Here is a 25,790-nt window from a genome sequence, read left to right as displayed (position 1 = left end):
TTGACTTGTCTTGACTTGACTTGAAAGTGTATTTCTGTATTTCTCAGTTGTGATTTGCATGGCCTGTTTGTGCTGGTGAGACATATCTGCTCTCCCGTAAGTGCCTGTGAAAAGACTCCAAAAGTCTGTGGTCAAATTCTCGTAGTGTGTTTCACAATGTGTTTCTTCTCTCTTGAATTGTGGATTCTAACATATATCTCGTTCTTTTTTTACTCCAAACCATCATTAACTAAATATAACGTGTTCACTATAAGTTATTAGCCAGATACCTCTTCAGATATGTTGTGGTGCCACACTATTGTACTATTGATTATACAGCAATTATAATGGCTCTTTAAAGGTGAAAGATTCACTGAACCCTGGCTTCAACATGATCCTGTCGACAGGATCTCCTCACGATGGCTTTCAGAGGAGTAGGGAGCTGTCATCTTCAAATTTGTTTCCTGTTTTCAGTTCACCTATTGGCAGCTGTTCACCCATTTTAGTCAAACCACTGTTTCACTGTTTTCTTCCAGTCATCACCCCCACCTCCCACAACTCTCTCCAACAGTGATCCGCTCTCACTTTCCAGTGTCTACTCCATCCACAGGTGTGTTTCCACATATCTCCTTTTTATGACGCTCTCTCTCTCTCTCTCTTTCTCTCTCTCTCTCTCTCTTTCTCTCTCTCTCTCTCTGTCTCTCTCTCTTCTACCCTGCTCACAAATTTGAATGACTTATTGTTGACCCTATTTTCTCTCACCTCTTAGTCACTTACATTCCTAATCTGTCTCTTGTATGCCCCTCTCTCTGTCTCTCCATACCACAGCTGCTCACATTCGTTTACATCTCATTTTTCACAGTCTCTTCTCTGTCACTTGTTCTGGTTCCCAGTGTGTTTCAAATGTAATTTCTACAAGCAGCAGTGGGTCTGGGCTTGTGAGTTTCCCCTTGGCAGTGGCTGTACAATGTTGGTGAGAAGTAGGAAGGAAAGTGGAACCCCCTCCTCCTCCCCTCACCCCCCCCCCCCCCCCCCCCCTCCACTTCTGAGTGCTCTCCGAGGTGCATGACCACAAACCAACCAGCCTTTACCCAGAGGCCTTTGCAGCTGAGCCACATCTCCCTGCTCTCTCTCCCTTTCTTTCTCGATCTTGTTCTCTCTGTCTCTGTTCTCACTCTAGTTGTCAGTACAGGAAGTCACGCTCCTCAGCCCCTCTCGGTAAAGCGAGGTCCCCGAAGACAGAGCGAAGGAAGGGCTTCTTCTGCTGCCCATATCTTGAAAGCGTCTGTTAGCCTGTGAGTGAAAAGTGATAATCACGTGCAAAGCGTAAGACCACAGTAAAAGAAGCATTCAAACGGAATAGAACTAAGCTGTCAATTTTGACAGCACTGGTGATTATTACGTAGTCTATTCCACAGAACATGTCTGTTGGGTAAGAGCAGACCTGCTCTATGAAAAAATAAAACTTGTTTCCCTATGTCTGTTGTCTACAAGAGCACCAGTGTTGGGTTACACTGGCAGGAGAAAATCCTCTGAGTTTGTGGCCTTGCTGTCCCTGGGCGCTTTATGTTGGGACTTATCGCTGTGACAAGAAAACAGGCAACCGCCCCCACCGGTGGAGCTGGATTCTCCTGACACTCCCTGGCTCAGGCTGCAGGGCAACTCCTCCAGCACTCCCTATCCCATGTCTTTAATCACCCAGTCACAAATCACCTACACACTCAAATCTGATCACGCTCTTATTTATCATGGCTTACGAGTATCAACCCATGAGATGCAGTTGATTGAACATATTGGTCGGTTGAATGAGTACTTAGTTAACCGTTGCAAGTCTGGAAAAGCTGAGGTAGAGACCTGGAGTGGGAGCATGGAAAGACCATATATCAGTGGGTGTGTTCTGGAGAATGAATGACAGTTCAGAAAGGTTAGGCGAAACAACCCCCACTGTCAGGCAGGAAATACAGGAACAGGAGTCACCTGTAATTGCACAACAATAAAAAAAAGGATCTTTCAAAGCTTAGAAGATCTTAACCCTTAAAAAAAAAGCTTAACCCTAAAGCACCTACAGTTAATGTAAGGAACTCTGAGAGCCAATGTATGAGCAGAAGATCACGTCACGGACATATTCCACGAAGTATGTATAAGGCTCATTGTCTCCACTTGAAGATATTTTTTTCTTTAAAACATCAATAGTTTTTCAGGCTGACTTGTCTTTCAGACACTTACATTTGACACAGTTCTGTCCAGCAGACAAAGCCACACCACAGAGATGCCGTGTAGATGTGGCCTTTTTAAGAGCGGCATGCTGCTGGGTCCTTATCTCAATGTCCAATCGGCTGAACGGCCACCGGCTGCCCTGAAGCAGAAAAAACCTCACCCATGTGTTAAAACAAGAGCTTGGCACAGAATGCCACAAACCTCATTTCCACAACAAGTTTGAGCTCATTGCACAAGATTTTCCTGCGTGAAGATACACACCAAGCAAGAGCACAGCAGAGATAAAGCACTGTTGGCGACAGAAACAACATGCAACATTACGTGCATCATTTAAGAAAAATAATTCAGTTACTTCTCATATGATAAAAAAAGAAAATGCCTCTGTGTTTTGGGATCACGTGAGATGAGATGAGGTGAGACTGTACTGGTCTGAGTGTGAAAATCCGCATAGACCTAATAGCAATCTCAATTATGTAAGCACTTCAGGAGGTAATGCTTCTGCTTCTGTCCCATGTATGTCACATCAGGGTATATGTTTTACTTTATCACATAATATTCAGTAAATCACAAAGTTGTTATGGACAGGAGACTCCGACATCTTGATGTTTACTTGTACATAGAGTTAACAAAGAATAACCCCAAAGTAAAGCCGACACTGTGACGCGAGTTCTGTAAACTGTTTTAAATTGACAAAGGTAATGATCCCACCTTACTTAGACGGTCATCTGTTGACAAAGGAAAACAAAGAATGGAAATAGATTATTCAGGAGTAGTACTAAGGTCAGGTTAAGGGTAGATCAAAATGTGACAGGTAGAGTTAGGCTGGGTAATACTTAGTGTTCACATGAAGTATTATTTTTTCCTCAGACTCAATATGATCATTTACTATCTATAGTCCACAGTCATGTAACAATTTCAGTGGTAGTACATTTAGCACAGCAATTGTAACATCTCAGAATGGTAATCAGAGAGATTCAGTTCTGAATTGAGTCGAGTGGGTAGGATTCTTATAAGAAAAGATGGGGTGAGAATGCTTCTCGTAACAGAAGAAAACACTAAAGGGGGGACCATGTAGTTAAGTGATGAGAGCAGTGGTGTTGCAATCCAGTTGAGATCAAAAAGCTTTCCGAAGCAGGAGGTGCTACTCTGCGCTCTTTTAAACTTCCTATCCATGCGGCTGTCAAAGGAACAGCAGTCACGCTTTGGGCTTGGTGTACCCCTTACAGGGGAATGCCATGCCCATGTTGCAACTGGCCAGGAAGCCACAGACAAGGAGGTGCCCACCATCTGACATTTGAAAGAGAGAGAGAGAGAGAGAGAAAGGGCACTGGGGCCATGAAGGTAGACTGCAGTTCGGTGTGAATGAGAGTTGTGAGGCATCATCAGCGAACAGCTGTCACAGCAACACTCACACTGCAATCATTATTTAAATTGTAATTAGTCTCACTGATACTGAGTGGTTAAAGTCATATTGTTGCGTGACATAGCTCTTGTTTCCGCCCAGATCTGGTGAGCGGGGGGCTATCAATAGTTACACATTCATTTCTTGTGATGGTTTGTAGCGTGTTTAGTGTGTGGGTGCATGCACATGATATTTATGACTCTGTTCTGGGTGGTATTACTTTGACTGTACCATATGCTCAATTAGTCGCCAACACTCTGACACATACATCCTGGAAATCCAACAACACGAATGGCTAGATAAGTTAAACAAAGGGTTAAGACAAAAAAAAAAGAACCCATGAATGCAGAGAAAGTAGATTAAAGTGTATTTAATGCAGAAATCCCATGCTTATTAAACTACTATATACAGCACAGTGCGACATGAGATACAGCATGAAGGAAAGACATCACAATGATAAAGAAAAGAGTTTTCCTCAAGGCTGTTGCTTCACCTTTGCAGCACTATGATGATTTTTGTATTTTTTTTGTAAGATTAACATCATTGACTTCAAATGTTTAAGTATTCATTTTAAACAGGAATAATTACATGATATGTCTGAAAGAATTTGACAACAAAGAAGTACCTGAGAAGCCCCGTATGTAACCAACACACAGCAAAAATGTATATATATTTAAACATTTGTAACAAAATATATATAGCTCATATATTATGTTCACTTATATAAAAATACACTGCAAAGCCATATCGTACTGCATTTTACAGTCTGTGGTAAATACCGATAAAAACACTTCATTTTCACAAAACTATGTACATGTAATTAATGAAAATAGTGGTCTTTCATGTAACCAATGTAGAAAACGCAGTCAGTGCCACTGATCATTTTCAAGTAGGCTGTATTTTCAAAAGTTTCCACTCAGAATGCTTATCTTCAAGCATGCTCACATTGTACTGGTCTAACTGGTTTCCCCACCAATTTTCTTCACCACAAAACGATTCTTCAACCACAGATATATTCCTAATGCCTTCTGAAAGAACAGCAAAAAATAATAAAGCAATTTGGAAGAAGCTTCCTTCCAGAAAAAGGCTCATACACGCAAGAGTCTCTATTTTGTCCGAAGAAAAGGTTGCTATATTGTCCAGCTTCCATTCAAGAACTTCATACAAGAACAGATTTTCTTTTTGCTCCACAAGTTCTTATCTTAGACTGATTCCTGTTTTCCTAAAAATAATCATTTAAGGTGATACAAAGGGAAAAGACATGGGAAGGAAATATAATAGACATCGTTTCTTTGTTCTGTGTAACTTCTTTAGGATAACAGGTAGGAAAATACAGACAATGTGAAAAGTGGTCATCTGTGAGTGACTGAGTAGCATGAGACAGGTCATCCTCATGTAGCTTTGAAGCAGCAGGCGTGGTCAGCAAAAGAACTTTAAAGCACCGTTGTGAGATAAGTCAAGTTTTCAAGACCGGTAAAGCAACAGGATAAAACAGGAACACCGTTTTTATATATAATATATAATTTATAAGTTCAATCTATGCACTTTAATATAAACATAAATATTACTATCCTTCACAAATTAAAGCTGAATTTGGGAGTTTTGCTACTGCATCTGTCACTCCAGTAAAATGGTCTGTTTTGTGTAAACTGCAGACACTTCCTGTTTCAGAAGCCTGCCCAGCCCCCTAAATAAACACACACCATTTGAAAACTAAAAAATGCACTGAATGTGCCACACACTGAACACACAACAGCCGTACATACATACATACATACACACACATTATTTATATACATATATAAATAAATAATGTGTGTGTGTGTGTGTGTGTGTGTGTGTGTGTGTGTGTGTGTGTGTGTGTGTGTAACATACACCTGAAGAGAAGAGAAAAATGGTCTGATGACAGGAGCAATTCATGTAATCTAAATTGGGAATGTTTGTTATTAATTTATATGCAATATAATTCTTTGATATTCATCAATTTGCTATTTGTATCAAGCATGTTCAATCCATTTACACATTCCCCTGTGGAGCATGTACATTACTCATTTAGAAAGATTAAAACATTTGCTCACAGTGAAGAGAGAAGCGGAGTAGGTAGTACGGAGGGAAATATCTGTGACTTGATGAATGACTGAATGATACACAAGTGTATATACCAAATGGATCAAACTATGCACACTGGCTCAAAAGGCTTGCTTCAATACCAATGAAAACTGTGAATTAGTTGGAAAAAATAAAAGAATGTAGACTAGCAGTAAATATTTCATACACGATTATTTCTCTTTGTTGGCACAGCAGTTACCCTCAATCTGTAATAAGGCTTGTCAACTCTTCAACATTTATCCTCCCAAAAGAAGTTGTATTCTAAAAACATTTTTGATACCATGTCTGAATGTGTGTTTTGTAGATGTCTCTCTTTGGGATCCTGTTTGATATCAGCTTCATATTCAACATATTACCAATTCACATGCCAGAACTAATGACATTGCTGATTTCTGGTCAGTGCATCCACATAAAGTGCATATTGTTTTTGTATCTATGTATGCTCCATGCGCCCATATAGGTACACCTTCTGTAATATAGATCAAAGACAACGGCTTGCTGTAGAGCCTCACAAGAACATCGTGTTTCCTGTGGACTCACCGGTTCCAGTGCAACAGAATAATAAACACAGACAGAGTTGAAGCAGGTTACAGTGCTGCACTTTACAAAGTGCATGAGAATGAGTTCACACATGGTCCATAGTTAAGTCAAACAGAGGAGGAGACCTGGATGACAAACCCCAGCGGAAGACACACACAAAGGCGCTGATACAGAGCCAGTTTTGGAATGATTTTCCCCCGTCAATATATTCAGATGTTTCAATGCAGACAGTGCAGTATGCACTTTTATGTGGTCAACTCTGCGTTATAATGCCATCCATTACAATAACTGTACTCACGTTAGCAGAGTACCTACTGTAATCTCTGTAACTGAGTGATGCCGTTGAGTGGTATCTGATTTACTCAACACTGGTTTCTACATTAGCTATGCGTGAACTAGATCTGAGGTAAGAAAAAAAGGCTGCAGACTAAGCTATGAAGCCTCTCGCAGGGGGGACTCACAGGTAATCAGAAGCAAAGCATTGGATGTAGACTGGCTCATGTCTTAAGTACCGCTCAGCTGCAAATCAAAGCAAGGCACTGGAAATGCCAAAAAGCACATGAAGCGGAACAGGATGATGCCGGTAGTATCACCAAGGCATCGTAAAAATCTATTGATATTTTCATACATTGTGAAAACAAATAGCTGCTCAGTTTTAGGTGGATCACACCTAGGACACACCAGGACCCCCAAAAATTCTACGTGACCCAAAGCTTTTCGTAAGTATATCTGGTAATAACCATGTCTCAATTTCACCAATTTTCGACACCTAAAATAATAAATCTGAAAACATGTATGTTGGACCCAAACCTTCATATACATCTGAGAAACCCTTGTTGCACCTGCATTCACTTGTTTACTGTTGCTGCCTGTGCCACACGAGTGGCTCCCCTCCTCCAGGGAGGTGTGTGTGTGTGTGTGTGTGTGTGTGAGAGAGAGTGAGTGTCTGTGTGTGTGTGTGTGTGTGTGTGTGTGTGTGTGTGTGTGTGTGTGTGTGTGTGTGTGTGAGAGAGAGTGAGTGTCTGTGTGTGTGTGTGTGTGTGTGTGTGTGTGTGTGTGTGTGTGAGAGAGAGTGAGTGTCTGTGTGTGTGTGTGTGTGTGTGTGTGTGTGTGTGTGTGTGTGTGTGTGACTGCCCTCAGCTCCCTAGTGGAAGGTGTGCTCTCCGCGGACGATGTGTGAGGAGAACTCGTAGCGGTCCTTGCTGTAGTGGCCACAGATGTTGCACTCGAGCGGGTCTCTGTAGCCGTGGCAGCCCATGTGGATGGTGAACATAACGTGGTCGAGGAAGAGAACGCGGCAGTGCTCGCACTGGAAGGCCCGCAGCTCGTGGCCCTCCCGGTTGAAGACGCGCACGGCCTCTCTGCCCCCCGGCCGCACCAGCGCAGCCTCCCTCAGCCGGCCCTCCTCCCCCTTGGCAAAGCCAGGGCTGGTTCTGGACCTGGGGCCGGCGTTGCCCTGGGCAGCATGCCTGTCCCGAGGGCTGCTCTGGGCCGAGTCCGCCGACTCCCGCCCATTGTTGCTGGGGGAACCCTCCCGGCCTGCTTGGGGGTTCTTGGCTCGGACCAAGGAGATCGCTCCATTGGTGGAGGGAGGGAACTCTGGGGGAGGTGGGGGCAGTGGCGGGGGCTCCCGGTTGCTGGAGCGATCTATGCGATGCCCCAGTGGGTACACAGGGTGGAAGAGAGAGTTCACCATGGGTCCCACTTCGGTCATGGAGAGAGGTGGGTGGTGGACCATGGGCCTCAGGGAATCAGAGCTCAGATAAGGCATGGCATTCATTGCCTGGTCCATCATATGTGCTTGCATTAGCTCAGCCTCCTTCTCATACTTCATACCCATGTCAAAGTTGATGTCTTGGTACGAGTAGCGCATCATCTTCTCACCTGCACACACAATAAAGTGAGGATCAGCATATGACAACAGGTTTGGATCACAGTAATTCTATGCAGTATTGCTGATGGGATTTGCTAGCAATGTCGAATTCACACCTAGACACTTCACACATTAGACTAGACGCTTCCAGAATGTGTTGCGATAAACAAAGCCATTAATACAGATATCATTGGATGTGAATTTTACATGTGAGAAATGAACAAATTAAATGTGCGAAACCTCAGAGAACTTTCCATTCCTAACCCACACCTTGGTGGAAAAAAGCGAGCAAGTTTGCAGATTATTTGTCAGTGCTTTTTCTCTCTTTGTTATTTCATGTGATGGTTTGTGACATGTAATGTTGGAAAGCCCCACTTGAGGAAGGTAGCCAGGTTAAGGTTTTAACCCCTACAAAACATGGATGCGGTGAGCTACTTTGCTCTCCATTCCGTAACTGCAATGTCAACCTTACAGGTGTGCAAAAACCACAAAATGAAAACAACATTTTTTTTTCTACCGGCTGCAACTTTCTGTCTTTCCTCCTGATTTAATAAAAACTGAATGTTTCTTCAAAGAACACAAAGTCTTGGTAAACAAGACATTAAAACAAGACATTAAAAATCCAACCTGAGACATTAAAAGAGAAATTTCATATTTGCCACCAATCAAAGTAAAACCCAAAGGCAGTTTAGGGAATACAATCAATTTAATAGCAGTCATTTTTTTTTCTCCAAAATTCATGGTATTCATACTCTCAACACTGTATTGCTACAGCCTTCATAATGCTTTACTGAAATGCCACTGCACTAACCTTATCTTTTTTATTTAACACCATTTTATTATTATTTCTTTAACCAAGCTGATGCTGCAATATATTTCTGTTCTTCACAGTCTTTCTTAATAAAAAGTTACCAAATGCCAGAATAGGCATGTTCTAATGCTGCTGCAGCCAAGGTCAGTCACTCACCCACAAACTTCTGTGGAATGGTGCTCTTCCTCTTGCCCACGTTCCCCTGCAGCCTCTCTATGACGGGCGGGCGCTCAAAGGACACAATGTTGGATGGCTCCATCTTGGGCCTTGGCTCTTTAGATACATCTCCTGAATCACAAGGAAGGCAGTCGTGAGCTCATGAGCTTGTAGCATATTCAAAAACAATGCCTACCATGTGCGGGAAAGGCTGATTTGTGGGATATATGTCATATTGTGATAATCAGGGGGAATTTTCTAGAAACTTAACTGCATCAACACAAGATATATATGGGTCAGGAAGTTTGCCACACACCTGGGTACTGGCCAGCATTGGAGGTATCCATGCCAACACTTTGCAGGTAGTTATGACAGCGCTCCTTGTGTTCCTCCAAAGACGTGCGCTGTTTGTAGCTCCTGCCACAGTAGTTGCACTTGTGTGGTTTACCCACTAGTACATAGAAGATGACAATAACAACAAATGTTAATAAAAACTGCGAGCAACCCATTCACACTTCTGAAGGGGGTGTCATTACCCACTTACACAGAGAGTGGGTATATACTTTCACAATGATTCAGACCTTTGAGCAAAGTGTGCTAAAAAATGAAAAGGTGTGAACCCCCACACAAAATACACACATACACAATGTTTTAGGGTTTGAAGTGTTGAAACCCGTGCCATCCCCCCACCCGGCAAAACAATCATTGAACGCAGCCCTTTGCTGCCATGTGGGCTGGCCCTGTGCACTCCTCACTGAAGCGCGCTACTGCGTTGGCCAGAGCCATCCATGGGGCCATTACTTGCTCTAGCCGTGGAGGTCGGAAAATCACTCCGAACGCCCTACAGAAATAGCAGAGTGTTTTGCGCTTGTGTTGGGGGTGTGTGTGATTCACAATCTCAGTTCTACTCAGCCTGACTACACTGCTGGGGCGAGGGAGGGAGACGGAGAGAGCCTCCAGGGAGCCGATGCTGCGCTGCTCAGGGGAGGACAACTTCCAGTGGGGGCAGATGAAAGGAAGAAGAGGAGGAGATGGAGGAAGAGGAGGAGGAAAAGGCAGTGAGGACACAAAATGTCACCCCAGGTTCCTGTAACAATGTTCCAGGGGAGCTGGGCATTCATCTGCCCCTGAGCCATCCCAGATTATTAAACCTAGAAACACCATCCAGCGCATTAAAACAAAACCACTGTTCACACACACAGGCCAAAACAACTTCACATATCTTTTAGAGAATCAAACTGCCACCGTTTAAAATATTCTTTCACTGACCGGTTTACTAAAATTACTACTCAAGCTGGGAGTACTGATTGCCTGTAAAGTGTGCCAACTGAGAAGAAACCCAAATACATTTCAGCCACACTCTTCAAAGGCCCGTTGCACTTTCAGTCTGATGCACAGGGTGAAAGTGAGACTAAGAGAGGTGACCTTTCACGTGTGAGCCTTGCCAAACTTTTCTGCCAGAAAGAATGGAGTCCCAAACGTCTGCACGTGAGGTGGATGGCACTGGATGTATGAGGCAGCAGAAGAGCACTAACCCTAACCTGCATTACACTACATATTCAATACTTAATGTTTAATGTTTAATGTCAACCTTTAACTTAAAATAAATAATATTTTTTTCTATAAATGTACTTTTGGATAGTCTAAAATAAAATACAACACCTTGACTGCTAAAAATACTGTGCACACATGAGAAAACCTCAGTGTAAATACTTAGAGGCTAAAAACTCCATTGGCCTCCATCCGTCCTCTTGATTTATTTTTGTTATTGCACGTCTACTGACTCACTTGAAGTTGTGATGTCTCAGCACGGAGTGACCATGTTTGAATTGACTAAGGCTGCGGTACAACAGTGGTTAAGTGTATTGGAAACTTTGAGCTTTAGGGAGAGCCAATGTGTAAGAAACCATTACTAATGATTCTCATTTGGTAACTCTTTCATATTTCTGATGAGGAGGTGGAATGAGATCTGACTAGTAGTGTAACTGAATCACCATGACGAATCATATTGCTACGCTGATGTCATGTATAAAAGTGATTTCCATCTCCACAGTCAGAAAAGCACAAATGGAAATAAACGCACTAAAAAGAGAAGCGTTTGCTCCAATGATCTCTGTCTTTGCACCTGCAAACTGTCATTGGTGGCATCATCCCCTCAAATACACAAACATACACACCCACGCAACATAAACGCACAGACACATGGACACACACTCACACATATACACACATGTGTGTAAAAATCCAGGACAACATCTAGTATTAGAACTACTATTCCTGAACATGCAAATATCTCAAGTGTTGCATTAAGGCTCATTTAACCGTATCCAACAGACAGGAACTTGAGAGGTAAAGATGCTGTTGTGGGCCATATACAGAAGATCATTTCTCAGATGTAGGAATCAATCCCTGTATCATACATAGTCAAAGGACTGTTCTGTCCTTCCATGCTCAGGCAGACAGATTCACATGGATGGAGGAGAGATGACCTTGAGGGATAAATAAGCTGCCCCTTAAACACACACACGCACACACACAGACGAAAACATACACCCAAATGTATTCTTCAACTCTCTCGAACAGGCCTCAAGTCATTTGCAGATTTCTGAGTGTTTTGTAATGGCCGTCGTCATCATTATCGGGAGTTATTCCTTTTTCGCTAATAGGGAACTTGTAACGGCCATGCTTGGCTGGTAAAAGTATCTTGAGGAAGCAAAGCAGGTGAAGAACGACAACGTACTCTGTAAATTTAGCGATGTCGTAAGGACAATTAAAATTAAAGTTGCATCTGGTTTCACTTAACCTGAATAACTGGACACTCCATTTGAGGGCAAAGCCACTAGGCAACACAAGCAAACAGGAAATAACATATAATACGCAAAAATAAAAACAAAAAACACACAGCGCTGGAGATCCACTTATCTGGCCCCCCATAAAAAAATGTAAGTGCCCATATGTGACAATGCAGAGGATCCCCACCTGAGGCAGACAGAAGTGACTATCACGTGACCCGGATCTCAAACACTGGGGACAACACCACTGATGATGGACTGATACGAAAAGTGGGTTAGACAGACACAGCCGCTTCTTCACAAAGACAACATTTCCCTTTGGTTGACAGAGAAAGCATTTCCTTTGGTGGAGCGGTGGAGCCTAGCTGGCTACAGGAACAGCGTGTCCTAGGTAGCCTAACCACAGAGCGCTTAAGGGTGTCTGCAAAAGCCCCTTCATGAACAGAGGAAGTGTAAGCAGGGCCTGGGGTGTGAGGGGTGGAGGGGGGGGGGGGTCTTCTCCACACAAAAAAGAAACACCATAGGTCACCCTAATTGTTCTTAATAATAACTATTACTAAGTGGCTGATAAGTTATCAACCTTGACAGGAGCAGCGGAGGCCATAAAAGGGTGGAGGGGACTGACCTGAATGCGTGCGCAGGTGTCCGGTCAGTGCGTCGCGCCGGCGGCAGGCATAGTTGCAGAAGGGGCACTTGAAGGGCTTCTCGCCTGTGTGCAGCTTAACGTGCCTCAGCAGGTTCCCCTTCTGCGTGAAGGACACGCCACACTGGCTGCACGAGAAGGGTCTGTCTCCTGCAGACAACGAGATTTTGAGGGGGGGGGTGCCGTTAAGGTGAGAACAGAGCCGGTCAGCGCGCACGCTCACAGGCCTGCTGCACCGCAACGCACCGCACAACACGGCGGAGACAGAGGCAGAGACAGAGACAGAGACAGAGACGCAGACAGAGACAGAGACAGAGACAGAGACACAGACGCAGTCGCTCTATGAAACCTCAAAGCCTCTCTGCTCTGCCTGGACTCAGGAGAAACCAGCTCGCTGCCTCTCCTCTCCATTACACGCCACGATTGCAATAAATAAATACAATCTACCGGTGGCGGGGACTTGTCACGGCCACGCTGTGCTGTGCACTGGGCTGTTTCTAAATAAGCTGTTGAGAGCGAGGGCCACAAATAAAGGGAGGCGTCTACTGTGTGGTGAGGAGGTAACAGATCGCTCTCCGCTCAGCCTGCCTGTATATTTGCAGAGCCTGGCTTACCACATGGACTGTTTCCACTGTTAGGCAGAGCCCGTAGCAAGGGCTTGGGTCACTTTGCTTCTGTACATGACACCTGACAAAAGAGTGGTGTGTAGTCTGAACTTGGATGCTTTTCTGTGGTCGGCCGTTTGGTGGGTGCCATAAATGAATGTGAATCATACAGTCTGGTGTGCCTGTTCAACTGTTTATCTGATCACCAACAGTCCAAGGGCACTACACGTTTTTCTTTTCCATTTCCAGCGCTTTCCTGTATTTGCCAATATATACTCTGACTAGTTGTGTATGACGACTGCAGTGCATTGTATCCTTTCTGTTCCTATGGCAGGTTTGAGTTGTTTGTCTGATCGTGCGGCAGATACACCTTTGTCTCTTTCCTAAGCCATTTGGAAAAGTGAAATATGATCTGGGCATGGTGACGCGCACAGCAAGAGCGTCAGAAAAGGGTTTGGGAACAGGTTGCGGGGGATTCCTAGGATACTTTCCTTAAGAATGATTCCTGGCCTGACCTATTGTGCTCAACAAAACAGCTACCGTGTCCGCACCCAAACTTACGATGAAAGACAGAATACGGGAACAGGAAAGAGAATAAAGTACAAACCACATAAATCAATTAGAAAAACACCCTTATGTCACATTTTGCATTGTGTTTCTGTCACCTTGTCTCACTTATTTGAATTTCATAGTCATTCAGTTGTGATGATTTAACAATGAAATCATTGAATCATCACAGTCGATTCCTCTACTGTGAAAAGTAACTTACCATTAGACAAACCAGCTGAGGTATCGTTGGGACCATCTGTTGTGTTCCCCATGTCCTGCAGATTGTTTGGGCTGTCAATTATGGGATCCTCCAGGCCAGACCCCTCCTCTCCACTTTGAGCCATCCCGTCTGGGCCAGGGACTCCCCTCTCCGCCTCCTCCTCCTCACCCACCCCCTCTTGCTTGATTGTGTGTTCTATAAGTGAATGTGACATAAAAGTATAAAAAAGTTGAGAAAATAATCAACTGAACATTTAAGTAAACACATCTAACACCTGACTCATCTACCCCCTGGCTAAAGTGCTTTTGTATTTTTTCTCACTTACCCGTAAAAGGCGATTTGACAAGTGATGTTCCATTCAATAATGATCATAGGTGTTTAAATTACAAAACGGCGACAAAAATAAAAAAAATTTAAGGCATGACCTGTAATTCCAGAGAGCAGTAGCTTTTTCTCTAGAGATCTATTAGGGAATGAATTATTTCCTGTCTCAAAACTAAGTAAGTCATTTCTCAATACTGGTGGTAAAAGGCCAAACTTCAATCAAATTAGGAATTACATTTCAGGGAAGTATTAAGATTGTTAATGGGATATAAATAAAACACAGGATGTCACATTACCAACATTACCATGGCATACTTATACCTGAGCCTGTATAACCTGTAGTCATAATTGTCTACTACATCTATTTTTAACCAACGGCAGTGGCGTTGTGGCCAGGACACTCAGCTTACTGGACATATTAGAGAACAGCTTGAAGGCAACGTGTACTTTTTTTCTTGAAAACATATTAACGTCAGACGTCTGAGATGGTCGAGAGGAGGGTTCATGGTCATGGCTGTCTGAGACAGACTCCACAGTTCCTCCAGTGAGACCACCCACTCAAACAGACAGGCAGAAATGCACAGGCCAACACAACACAAAGAGCTGACAGATGTGAGTGCTGCCGTCAGAGCTCTCGGGTTCTCCGCTGTCACTGAACGGCTGTCAAAGCTCTCTCTCCGAACACAAGCATATCTATCCACTTGATTTAACCTTTTAAGCGGATTTAAGATCAGGATATCTAAACACTATTTCTAAATTTGAAAAGCTATTCTGTTGAATTATGGATAAAATGGACAGGTGTTACTGGTAAGATCATTATATGATTAGCACCACCAGGTTTTCTTATCAGCTGCATATTCATGTGCAGTTAACCAACATCTTTAGAAAAAGTTTAGCATAGCAGCCTAACTTGTCAGCTGTAATTATAGCCTTGCGTGGGCTATGGTGTATGCAGTGCAAGGTTCTTGTGTCTTGATGCAATTTCACATCTTGCAGCCCATTCGCTTCATAGCCCAATGGATTATGAAGGTTAAAATCGCCATGTTTCTGTTTCAGGTTAGCTATGCTAATGACACTTAGGAATCTGATACGGATGAGTATAAAACTCCAACTCAGACTTCCTGCTCCTGAAATTCAGCCGTTTTTTGGTCAAAGTTGGAAATAACTTGGCATTTCAAGTCCTGGCCAGGTTTCTTTCCTCAAACACAATGGTCCAACCTTAGAATAATGAAATCTCAGCACAGCAAACTTTACTGCTCCACCATCAAATCTATGAGGACTATGCTATAATAATATTTATTTTAGCTTGATTGCCTTGCTATGTCTGCATACAAGTTGGTCAAATATATTGCTCATAGTTTTTCAGTATTTCATGCTTATTCCATGATCCGATTTGAAAACCATTGATAGAAAATGCATCTGGTTGGGAAAGACTATGTAGCTACAAAGTATTACAGAGTTATGGATTGATATTGCTCTTTAATTTGTACGTTTTGCCATTTCCAAAATCGTACAAGTGAAATACCCTTTTCTCAGTAAAACCACAGCATGCATTATGAACCTGCCAATCTTCTCCCTCTTTACCATCCAGATGAACCTGTTTGCATTTTCTTTTGTCCGCAAAGATACCGCAAAGTCTGAAAGGGACAATAAAACACAGCGACAGCCAGGATTGCAGCTCCCTCCCTGCACCCTCGGCTCTCGAGACAGGATTTTCACACTAATCTGCGGGATTGCTGGCGGACTAAGCTCCATTTGACACACAGCATGAGAGAAATGTCAGAAATCTTCCCTGATCAGGGTGTCAGCCTCTACACATGGGGGTCAGTGTCAGTCCTGTCTTTTACAATTCCCTCCGGGAAAGAAAACCTGACAGTCCGGCTCTGACCTAAGGAACAACAGTGCCACTCAAAGCTGCTCCGGTTGGTTAGGTCAGCAACAATCATCATCCAGAAAGGCTAGTGCAGATTCTCTTCCTGATCTATGCTTATGAAATGGGATGGAGTTATGACTTCATTATTAAAAGCAAACCTGGATGACAAATGCTAACAAAAAGAGGTTTCATAAAATCTTCCTTTCCCTCCAAATGACATGTGTACTTCTTTATGTCGAGGAGGTAATTCTTCATTAATATGTCATCTCCCTCTTCCACAAGGTATACAGCATATAAAGTGTTTGCAGTGGACCCAGCTGATTGAACCTGAAATGGTTGCCAGGACAACAGCACATAGAATCCTTGTCCTTGTTTTGCCTCTTTTGATCAAAGTGGGCGACCAAAAGCACAGAGAGCATTGTGACAACGTGGAGCTGAAGGAGAAAGCACTCACTGACTCATCAGAAGCTTGACCTCGCGGTTGAAAGAAGTGGAATATAATACAACAAGGTAGACCTTTGGTCTTCCAGTCCAAGTTGTATAAGATGCCATGCAGCCAGCAACTGCATTCACCATGAGTGAGAAGTCGGTTAACGACACGTAGACAATGACATTTTACACTAAATTAAGGCATGTCCTGATCATATGCTATCTATAAAAAAATTTTAAATGAGACGTGCCAACATACATACATACATACATACATACATACAGTATATGCGTACATCTAACAACAGTTCTGTGAAAATTTATGTGAACTGAAAGTTCAGCACTGGTCACAGGTCATGACACATCTGGGTTCATACCCATCTTACTGTTCAAACCAAAGCCAGACTGCTGCCACTTCTATTTCAGATCAGTTCACCACACAGAAAACAAGCAGACAAAATGTCCCAGACTATAAAGTGCTCTTGGGTTTCTCACTAGAGAGCTTGGTCATCTTTCAAACTGAAACAGTGGACTGCATTTCTCAACCTCTTGTGTGACCTGTTCAAATAAGAACCCTATCAACGACAACAATCTCCTCCAAGATCGCGGCCGATTTCCACATCTATCTGGCAAGAAAGCTTCCCTTTTCTCAGTATGCTACTTCATGATGACATGTCTGTCCTCGAAACCATCAGCCAGTTTTCTGTTGTGTGTGTGCCTGTGTGTGTGTGTGCGTGTGTGGGTGTGTGTGTATATGATTAAGGAAGATCTAGGTATTGTGTGGGACAGTTTTAGTCATAGGGAGTAGTACTTACCAGTGGATGACACAGGACTTTGGGAATGTTGCCCATTCGGCGTGCTGGTTGGCAGGTCCACCAGCATTCTCGGGTTCTCCTTCCTGGGAGAGCAGTTTCCGTTACCTAGGAGACAGACAGCAACAAAGTTCCAAGGACGTCGACTTACTTCAGGTTGATCGTGTACAGGTAATGGCCACAACTCTCCTGGCAGAACTGTTCAAGCCAGCAGGCACACATTTATAAGACTCAGGTTTTCGCAGTCTCAAGTTTGTTATGTCAGTTTTATACGCAGCATGTGATGCAAAATAATATCAGAAAAAAATGATCTCAATGTCAATGTGTCTGTGTGTGTGTGAGAAAGAGAGAGAGAGAAAGAAGAAGTAGGGGGAAGAAGAGCAGATCATGAGATCTGTGGTAGATAGATAGATAGATAGATAGATACAGAGAGAGGGAGAGGAAGAGAGAGAGATACTTGAGGGAGATACATTATTCTAGAGAACAAAGCTATTGAATATGTCCTTGAGTGCAATACAAACGATATAAACACAATATAAAGACAGCACATCCCCCACCCACCACCCTACCACAAATGGATCATTTTCTATCAAACAAGTGGCTTCACAATGCTACAGCTTCCAGTCGCGGCGTATGCTCGAGCCTGAGTGCTGGACTAGTAGGCTCTCGGCCACATCCTCCCGATTCAGATTGGATTTCCTCGTCTCTCAGCACTCGCCCGACGCAGGGACATGATCTGGTGCTGCTGTGTCCACTCAGGGAGAGCAATCCCTTCCTCCCTTATCCCATTACCATCTGACCCCTTCGGAGCCAACCACACAAAGCACCTGTCAACAGCAGCATACCCCAGCTAAGGAGGTTTCACATCCCATGGGATCACATGTAGAACAGGCCCATCTCCCACCATGCTCACCAACCCCCCATCACACTACAATGCTAACCGTCTACTGTCCCCACATCACTGAAATGAAAACCCATTTCTTGAGGTCAGCAGACTTCAGCTGAGAGGTTGTGAAACGTACCAGTAATGCTTGGGACAGTAAGAGCTAATCAGATCTTGCTGTAGTGGCGAGTCTCTCCTCAGAACACGTATGCACTCCAGGAGGTCTCTACAAGCACGCTGTACTGATGACAGTCACAGTTTTTCTGCTACTGATTTTTCAAATTTCAAAAGTTAGTTGATTGCATATTGCGTGAATCGAAGAGAATGCAACCTTACAACCCTAAATGTTGAATATGGGCAAAACACAGACACAGTTGCTTTGAGAACGGAATAAAGCCAAAAAAAAGATTTAAGCAGCAGCAAGCAAAAAAGGTTGGCTTTCTGGGCACTCGTGGCGCGCGACAGGGCCTGTCAGCCAGTGAGTGAGGTGCACCAGGAGACGCAGTCAATGACACAATCCCAGAGCCCGTGTCCGGTTACTGAGCCGGGGTTGAGGGAAATCTCAGGTGACCAGCCATCCCCTGGAAACGGGACACTAGCGGTGTCGCCAATTTGAATGACAGCGGAAGGGAGGATTTTCCATAACAGCGCTGTGCCTTAGGTAAGGCCAGAGGCATAGCGTGGCTCTGAGGTAGCGTATAGGACTGCATCAAGCCTGACGGCTCAAGCAAATCAGATGAACTTTTCAGTTTCCGATAGCCGGGTGAAACAAGACTAAAATACTTTCTGTCTTTGTTTTTTCATTCCCAGTAGAAGGTGTTATAGTTTATGTTCTCACTCTCTCGCCCTTTATCTCCCCCTCTCTCGCGCTCGCTTGCTCCCCCCCTTCAGCACCCATACTCAAACTCAAATGAATTGCATTGATATTGCAAAAGAGAAAATGCACAGCCGCAGCATTTGTGAGAAGCACAAAGAGAAAAGCTTGAAAAGAAGGGGGGAAAAAAAAAACCATACAGACAGAAAACAGTGAAAACTCAGACACAGACGTCTGTTTAGAACAGACAGTACATTACACTCCGGTCCTCCACTCCTATCTCTCTGGGCTCCTATCTGGCGCGCTCTCTCAATCCTCCTCTCAGTGGAGTTTCAGTAATTACACCTACTCTGTTGTTTTGCCTTTTTTCTTCTCCAGTTGACTGATGAAGCTCTGATAAGGGCTGGACGTGAAGTGCAACATATGGATAATATTGAGAAAGCTCCTGCCCCCGTGCTGATGCAGGCTGAGAACCCGTAGGCCCACAGCAGACTACAGGAGTGACTGTGGGTCTGACCCTGGAGACTGCTGAGTAAGAATCAACATGATTCACACTGCTCCAGGACTGAGTCAATATGGACACCAGCCAGACACTGGATACAACTTGAAACCCTTGTTTCCATGCGTTGGTGGCCAAAATAGAGACAGAAAACCACTACACCACATTTTTTTTAAAAGCCATGTATACACATAATCTTCAACCATGTTTCCTGTTACAGACACTGAGTTTTAGTTCACTATGAAGTTCTCAGATTCATTAACAAATGTTCGCTGCCTGACAATGACAGGTTTGCAGGAGGGGGGAAAAACCTAAATGGAGTGGTGATAATGGCTGGATTATTAACAGAAGGAAATAGATTTTCACAGGATTCTCCCTGACAAGACAAACGATTGGTTGTGGCATGTTGGAGATGCACAATTTAAGAGTACAAATCAGGTTTTTCCTGTCAGGCCCTGCACCTCCAGATTATCCCTCCATATCAAACAAACTCCGGCACAGGCCACCTGCTCGAACAGAAGTCAGTATTCCTCGTCTGGCACGACACACTGGTATATGGTTCATTTCACCGTACAGGTATAAGGCCATAGGAACTTGAAGAACATAATGCATGAAAGAATTCAGGTCACATCGTGACAACCAAAATATGTGATCAGTTCTTTTTTATCTTTTCTGTCAGGTGTTCACTGCATATCTTCTATGTCTATGTCTTCCAAGATGCTGTAAGGTTTAAAGAACATTTTAAAGAAAATTTCATAGCAAGACACACTATATTACATGCATTAGACCAACTGTAATATTAAGCTATCGCTAAGTGTGCTGTGATTAGGAGTAATTGTTGTAAGTTGTAAGTTATTAAAACTGTGTGGGTTTGTAAATATTTGGGCTCTCCAAAATGAAATGAATGAATAAATAAATAATTTAATTCCAAGACACCTGCGAGAATTCTGAAATGAAAGTCGTTTTATCAGCACGTTCCATCTGAGGGAATTTGTGGGGGAGCACACGGCTGGGAAGGTACCACAAAGCACCTGGTACTGTAGCACCATCCAGATAAGAAATCTCTAGGGAAGCCAAAAGTACACTACAGTCATTTGCTTTTCTGCAGGATTGGAGTGCAGCTTGTGTCTCTTCTCCTATCACAGTGGTGCAGCAAGGCATTCAGCTGCACCGAGATGTTCCACATTATGCACACACTACTACTACACTATTTGAAGTTGTTGGTTTATAATGTATCCGTTTTTACAGCTTAACTGAAAAAGTCTATTTTGAGGAACAAGTTCATGTATGATACAGTATACCAGATTAGTCACAGAGCAAAATTCAATCATTAAGTGCCGCATGTGCATCGAAACAGAAACAGCGAAGGCATAAGTGTGCGTATATAGCTCCACATCACAGGGAGAGAACCATTTCAGCCACCCTTTCCTCACAGAAAAGTATGCATGGGTAAATACGCATTAGAATCACATCACATTACTAACCATGACTGCCATCAAAGGAGAACATGGTCGGAGAGTACACTGCAGTAATCAAACAATGTAAGTGTATGCCCAGCGACTTTTTACAGTTTGTAATGACTGCATTTTTGCTGTTAGAAAATCACTCACATGTTCATACAGCATGTTTCATACAGTGAATCCGCTTTAAATATTTTCAACTTGACATGATTATGGCTTGAGACAATATTGTCTATCTCTTAGGTTGTCACTTAACCTATTACAACTCCTTGGTATCGAATACTGAGTCAGGTATAAGAATCAGATGGGAACCAGTTCAAAGTTACAATGCAAACATACAATGTACTTTGACAAGATCTGAAGGGTATTTTTTAATGCCAGTGATGCACGGTGAAAAAGGAAGTGTTGTAGTTCCTTCTAAACAAGGACATAAGATATGCATCTACTGGAGCAATTTAAGAGAAAAAATAAAACTGCATATGAAATGAGAATAGAATTTACTTTTGTGTAACTGGAAAAGAAATGAACAAGACACGACCGTGAAAATATGAACTTACTATCAAGATATCCATCTGATGTCTCCGTCTCCATAGTCATAGGGCAGGACTGTGGGAAGAAAGGAAGAGATCCCTTTAGAGTGGAACTTGCGAAACTGGGCCCCTTAAAAATGAGGCCGCATTTGATGTTACCCAACCAACAGCATCTACACCCAACAGCATGCTCACTTCCACAGATCAATGAAAACAAAGTTGTTGAACTGCAAACAATGATCATGGTGTCATACCAGTCAACCACTTTTGACTGAAAAATGTGGATTCCTCTTTATTTAATATCCAAATAATGTGTTAATTTCATTATAACTGTTCTTGTTTCCCTTGCCATTGTTCATGTAATAAAACCTTGCATGTGCAGGTTATGACCCGTACATGGTCTTTTACATTTCATTAAACGTTGGTACTACATGTACCCACATTTGACAATGCCATCTGACCTCAAGACTTCACCAGCAGAATAAGCTGCTATTGGCTGAACTGAACTGTGTCAAATGTGTCAAGTGCCTTGTTCCTCAAAGAAAAGTGTAGAATGTAAGAGAAGTAACATATAATCAAATCATGATAGGGTTATATATAAAAAAACATTATCTTGTTTCCTCTTGTGGTAGTTTCAGATGCTGTGAAAAATGATGCTCTTTAAAATTAAGAATTTCTATTAGGCCAACGACAGTGAGACGTCCGCAGTAGTCCAACACAGCGGAGTAGCAGGTTGGGCCTACAGGCCTAGAGTGTTTTATATTCAGCAGTAATGATGTACCGTAACATCACATTTGACTAAATTATTATTTTGATCCTGTAAATGCAAATAGATATTGGGTTACAGGTTATTTTCCTCAAGGTCTTCGTTTTTTTTATAGAAAATGTAATTGCTTGGGTCGAACACACTTGCATCTAAAAGTGCATTACAGCGTAAATATGTTGTACATATAAGAAAGTGTTTTTTAAATGTGAGATAATGGAAGATCCTACCATGCTTTGTTTTGGAAGACATTTTGATCAATATTAGTATGTAGGGAAAAACAGCATTGCAAGGACTACATAGAAATTAATCAAACTCAAAAGCACTCTTGCTTATATTTGGCTGTACTAAAGTTAACTGACTTCCTGTCTGCAATATAATATTCAGTACACAACGGATATAACTGTTTAAGGAACTTACAGCACTACGTAATAATTTGATTTTGGTGTTCAGCAGCCTATAAAGTCAATTGCTGATGACAGATGAATGAAAAGGGACACTGGTCACCAACATCAAACTGATACTGGCACCTGTCAAAACGACGAAAGTGCACATCCACGTGCTGTGTTCAGATAGTTCACAGGACTGACGGCTGTGTTCTATTGCTAGAAGAGAGCTCGACCTTACGTATGTAAACCCAATCTTTATTTTTAAAGCATATTACAATGATGTCTTTCGGCATAAATCAATAATCGGACACATGTGAAAACGCAGGTTTGGCTATTAATCGGCCATACAAACGCTGCATTCATACAACAGTAGGCCTACGTTTGATCAAGAATCAGAAGACAGTTGTCAATACACATAGAGAGAGAGAGATCTAGAGACAAATAGAGAGAGAGGGAGAGAGAGAGAGAGATCCACTTCGCACGAAACAGAGCCTGAATCGCTGGATCGATTATATTCAAGAGACAAACAGATGACAGAGTTGTCAAATTAACTGTTTAACTGCCTTTACCTTGTATGGGTCCCCTAAACAAGGGCTAATTGTTGAGCTGCCCTTCTTCTGAAATAATTCGAGTTAAATGATTGCGCGAAAACCTCGAGGGATGCCTCGTACGATCCTAGATATCTGTGTCTTCCACCTCTAAAGAAATGTTCAGAGGATATGAACGACGTGAGAGTTTCAATTTCTTCTCTACAAGGAGAGATAGGAGATCTTGCACCAAAAGTAGGCAAAAACGAGTTAAGGAGCACGTTTGCTCCTATAGTACGTCTGGTTACTTCCTATGCGCTAGCCCATCAACTTTTCCACCTCAAACACGACCCCACACCTGTTGCGTGTGGGCTACAACAGAGAATGCCCTCGATTTATTCTAGCCTACTCTTTAGAAAACGTCTTTAAGAAACTCAGCAGCGTGATCCCGAGACGGTCAGTTGACGACACTACCGAAACAATCTAGGAAAATGGAAGAAAAAATTATAAACTGGATCCACCGGTTCCTTAGGAATTAGGCAAAAGCAGAGGAGACCTGCCTATTTGCGGCAGAGGAGAGGAGTTGGGATTTCATCAGTTAGTTCATAGGTCGACACAATGCCATGGCTCAGCGATCATGTACAACCTACCCTAACTACAGCCATTTTATGCAACATCAGAATTAAGTGACCTAACATTTTTATTAGTACGCTATATGGCGAAATTAATATGGACCAGTTACCATTAGATGGCAGACTATCAATTTATTCCTTTCAAAATCATCCAAATAATTCCAGCAGACATAAAGAATTGCAAGGGCTGTGGGTTAAAATGGAAGATTAGTACTCACAATGCGCATTGCCGCAGTCTCAACTTTGTAGCCACCACTGCAATCCTTCTGTAGCAACAAGTGATCCGACAAGCATTTCTCCTCCTGTCACTTGAGAGCGCAAGTCATCTATCGACGCACTTGGCTGTAAAAAGCAGACACAATGCTGCAGTCCCGTTTTACGTGCTTTAGGGTTACTTAAGGCAGTCAGCTATAGACTTTGCGAACCTTCTCATTACTAGTATTTAGTTTGTGGTGATAATGCTGTATTGCCTTGTAATTCTTGTTTTACTGTTTGCATTTTTATTTTACCTCATCGCTGGGGGTGGAACCTTACCGGCCGTCACTTTAGCTAGAGACATTAGCATTTTGCACATTCGTCAGGACTGCCATATAAAGACTAACTTTAACGTATTTTTCTACTGCTGCTGTTATTCCTTCGTTTACTTCCTCCATCTGCGAAGGCATCGAATGCATAGCATGCAGACGTGCAGACAGAGGGCTATTGTGGTAATTTGGTATAACGCAGAGAAACGGATCCCTCGGCGTGAGCTACTGTCTGCTGTTGGCAATCGATTACAGGACTTAAAGGTTGCTGTTACAGTCGTGTTCGTGCTTATTTATCATTGTAATGCTGAGCATTACACCCACATTAGAATATTTCATAAAACAAGACCTTTTGAGATGATACGTCATCACACTTTTGCCCACACATTAAATTATAGTAGCCTTCACTCATGCAACAGAGTGCGTTCAATGTCGTGCTCATTGACTCAGGGTAGGCACGTGTCCATCCAACAGAACATGATCATAAAAAAACTGCAATATTTTAAACATAGAATTGTGGCTAATATGTTCTAATGTTACAATTACTTGAGAGGGATGGGTTTTCATGCATACGTCTTGTACCCTCAGACCCATAACTTAACAACTCCGCAGTTCACGTGTCTAGCACTGGCATAGGCAGCTGTCAGTGACTTCGGCACGGCACGGCACAGCGCAGGTTATAGTTCTGACATGCAGATGAGTGGGCAGGTAACAATTGTGTTCAACAAAAGTGTTTTCTCTACGTTATCCGACAGCTTGGTAGAGTTTATAAAGATCAATATTATGGATAAATTAGGTGAATAAAAGTGCACACCTAAATAACGACACAGCTGCTAGAAGAGGGCTGGTCAGGTGTATCTAGCCTATACTGATACTATGACAGCCATTAGTTGACCGCAATTATTCATCTCTTACCATTCGGAGTAGGCTAAATAGCCTATGTGTGGACGGGCTAGGTAGCTACTATCTTAGCAACATTCCATTTTGACTCACTAACAATCCAATATATTGTTGATAGTAGTCTGTGTGCGTGTGTATGGAAACAGCCAAAGCTTTCTTTGAGCGTATAATGGTCAACTGAAGGCTATATGCATGCGTTTGCATATTTTTAATGTGTATTTAAGAAAATGGGTAAGATGGTGCCTACCCCCCTAAAGAGGTTGCATGATGCTCCTGGTCCCAAACAGTATATCAGCACTAAAAGACAAGGTGCTAAGGTTATAAACTAGATACATCAGTATATTGCTTAGCCTGCACACATCAGCATCAAGGGCATTCAATGTAGACTATGCATAGTGTGCAATGTTGCAACGTTGAGGCCTTGGGATCTTTAACTTCAATCTAATCTAAGATATCTTAAAGGTTCTACTACATGCAGTCCTCGAATAAAGAATAACCATTCTGAGGGTTCTTTTGTAAACCTTATTGCGATGAA

At 42.8% G+C, this 25,790-nt stretch overlaps 1 protein-coding gene across 4 annotated transcripts; it reads right to left on the bottom strand.

The window, feature by feature from the left end:
- Positions 1-7,329: 7,329 nt before the first annotated feature.
- ikzf2 (IKAROS family zinc finger 2) lies at positions 7,330-25,399 on the bottom strand. 4 transcript variants are annotated; one of them, XM_031559630.1, is made up of 8 exons: positions 24,050-25,399; positions 21,548-21,596; positions 17,338-17,442; positions 13,897-14,091; positions 12,505-12,672; positions 9,404-9,538; positions 9,088-9,219; positions 7,330-8,131 (listed from the first exon to the last, which is right to left on the bottom strand). In XM_031559630.1, the coding sequence occupies exons 1-8, from the start codon at positions 24,056-24,058 to the stop codon at positions 7,392-7,394; spliced, it is 1,533 nt and encodes a 510-aa protein (XP_031415490.1). In that variant the 5' UTR covers positions 24,059-25,399; the 3' UTR covers positions 7,330-7,391. The 4 variants fall into 4 exon arrangements, with proteins under 4 accessions (XP_031415490.1, XP_031415508.1, XP_012691766.2 ...); XM_031559648.2 differs by lacking the exon at positions 24,050-25,399 and adding an exon at positions 23,242-24,037; XM_012836312.3 differs by lacking the exon at positions 24,050-25,399 and having other exon boundaries at positions 21,548-23,232.
- Between the last annotated feature and the right edge of the window lie 391 nt (positions 25,400-25,790).

Source organism: Clupea harengus, chromosome 2, assembly GCF_900700415.2.
Source record: "Clupea harengus chromosome 2, Ch_v2.0.2, whole genome shotgun sequence".
NCBI classification, from domain to species: domain Eukaryota; kingdom Metazoa; phylum Chordata; class Actinopteri; order Clupeiformes; family Clupeidae; genus Clupea; species Clupea harengus.
Note: the sequence above shows the minus strand (reverse complement) of the source record. Positions and strands in the feature narration are given on the sequence as shown.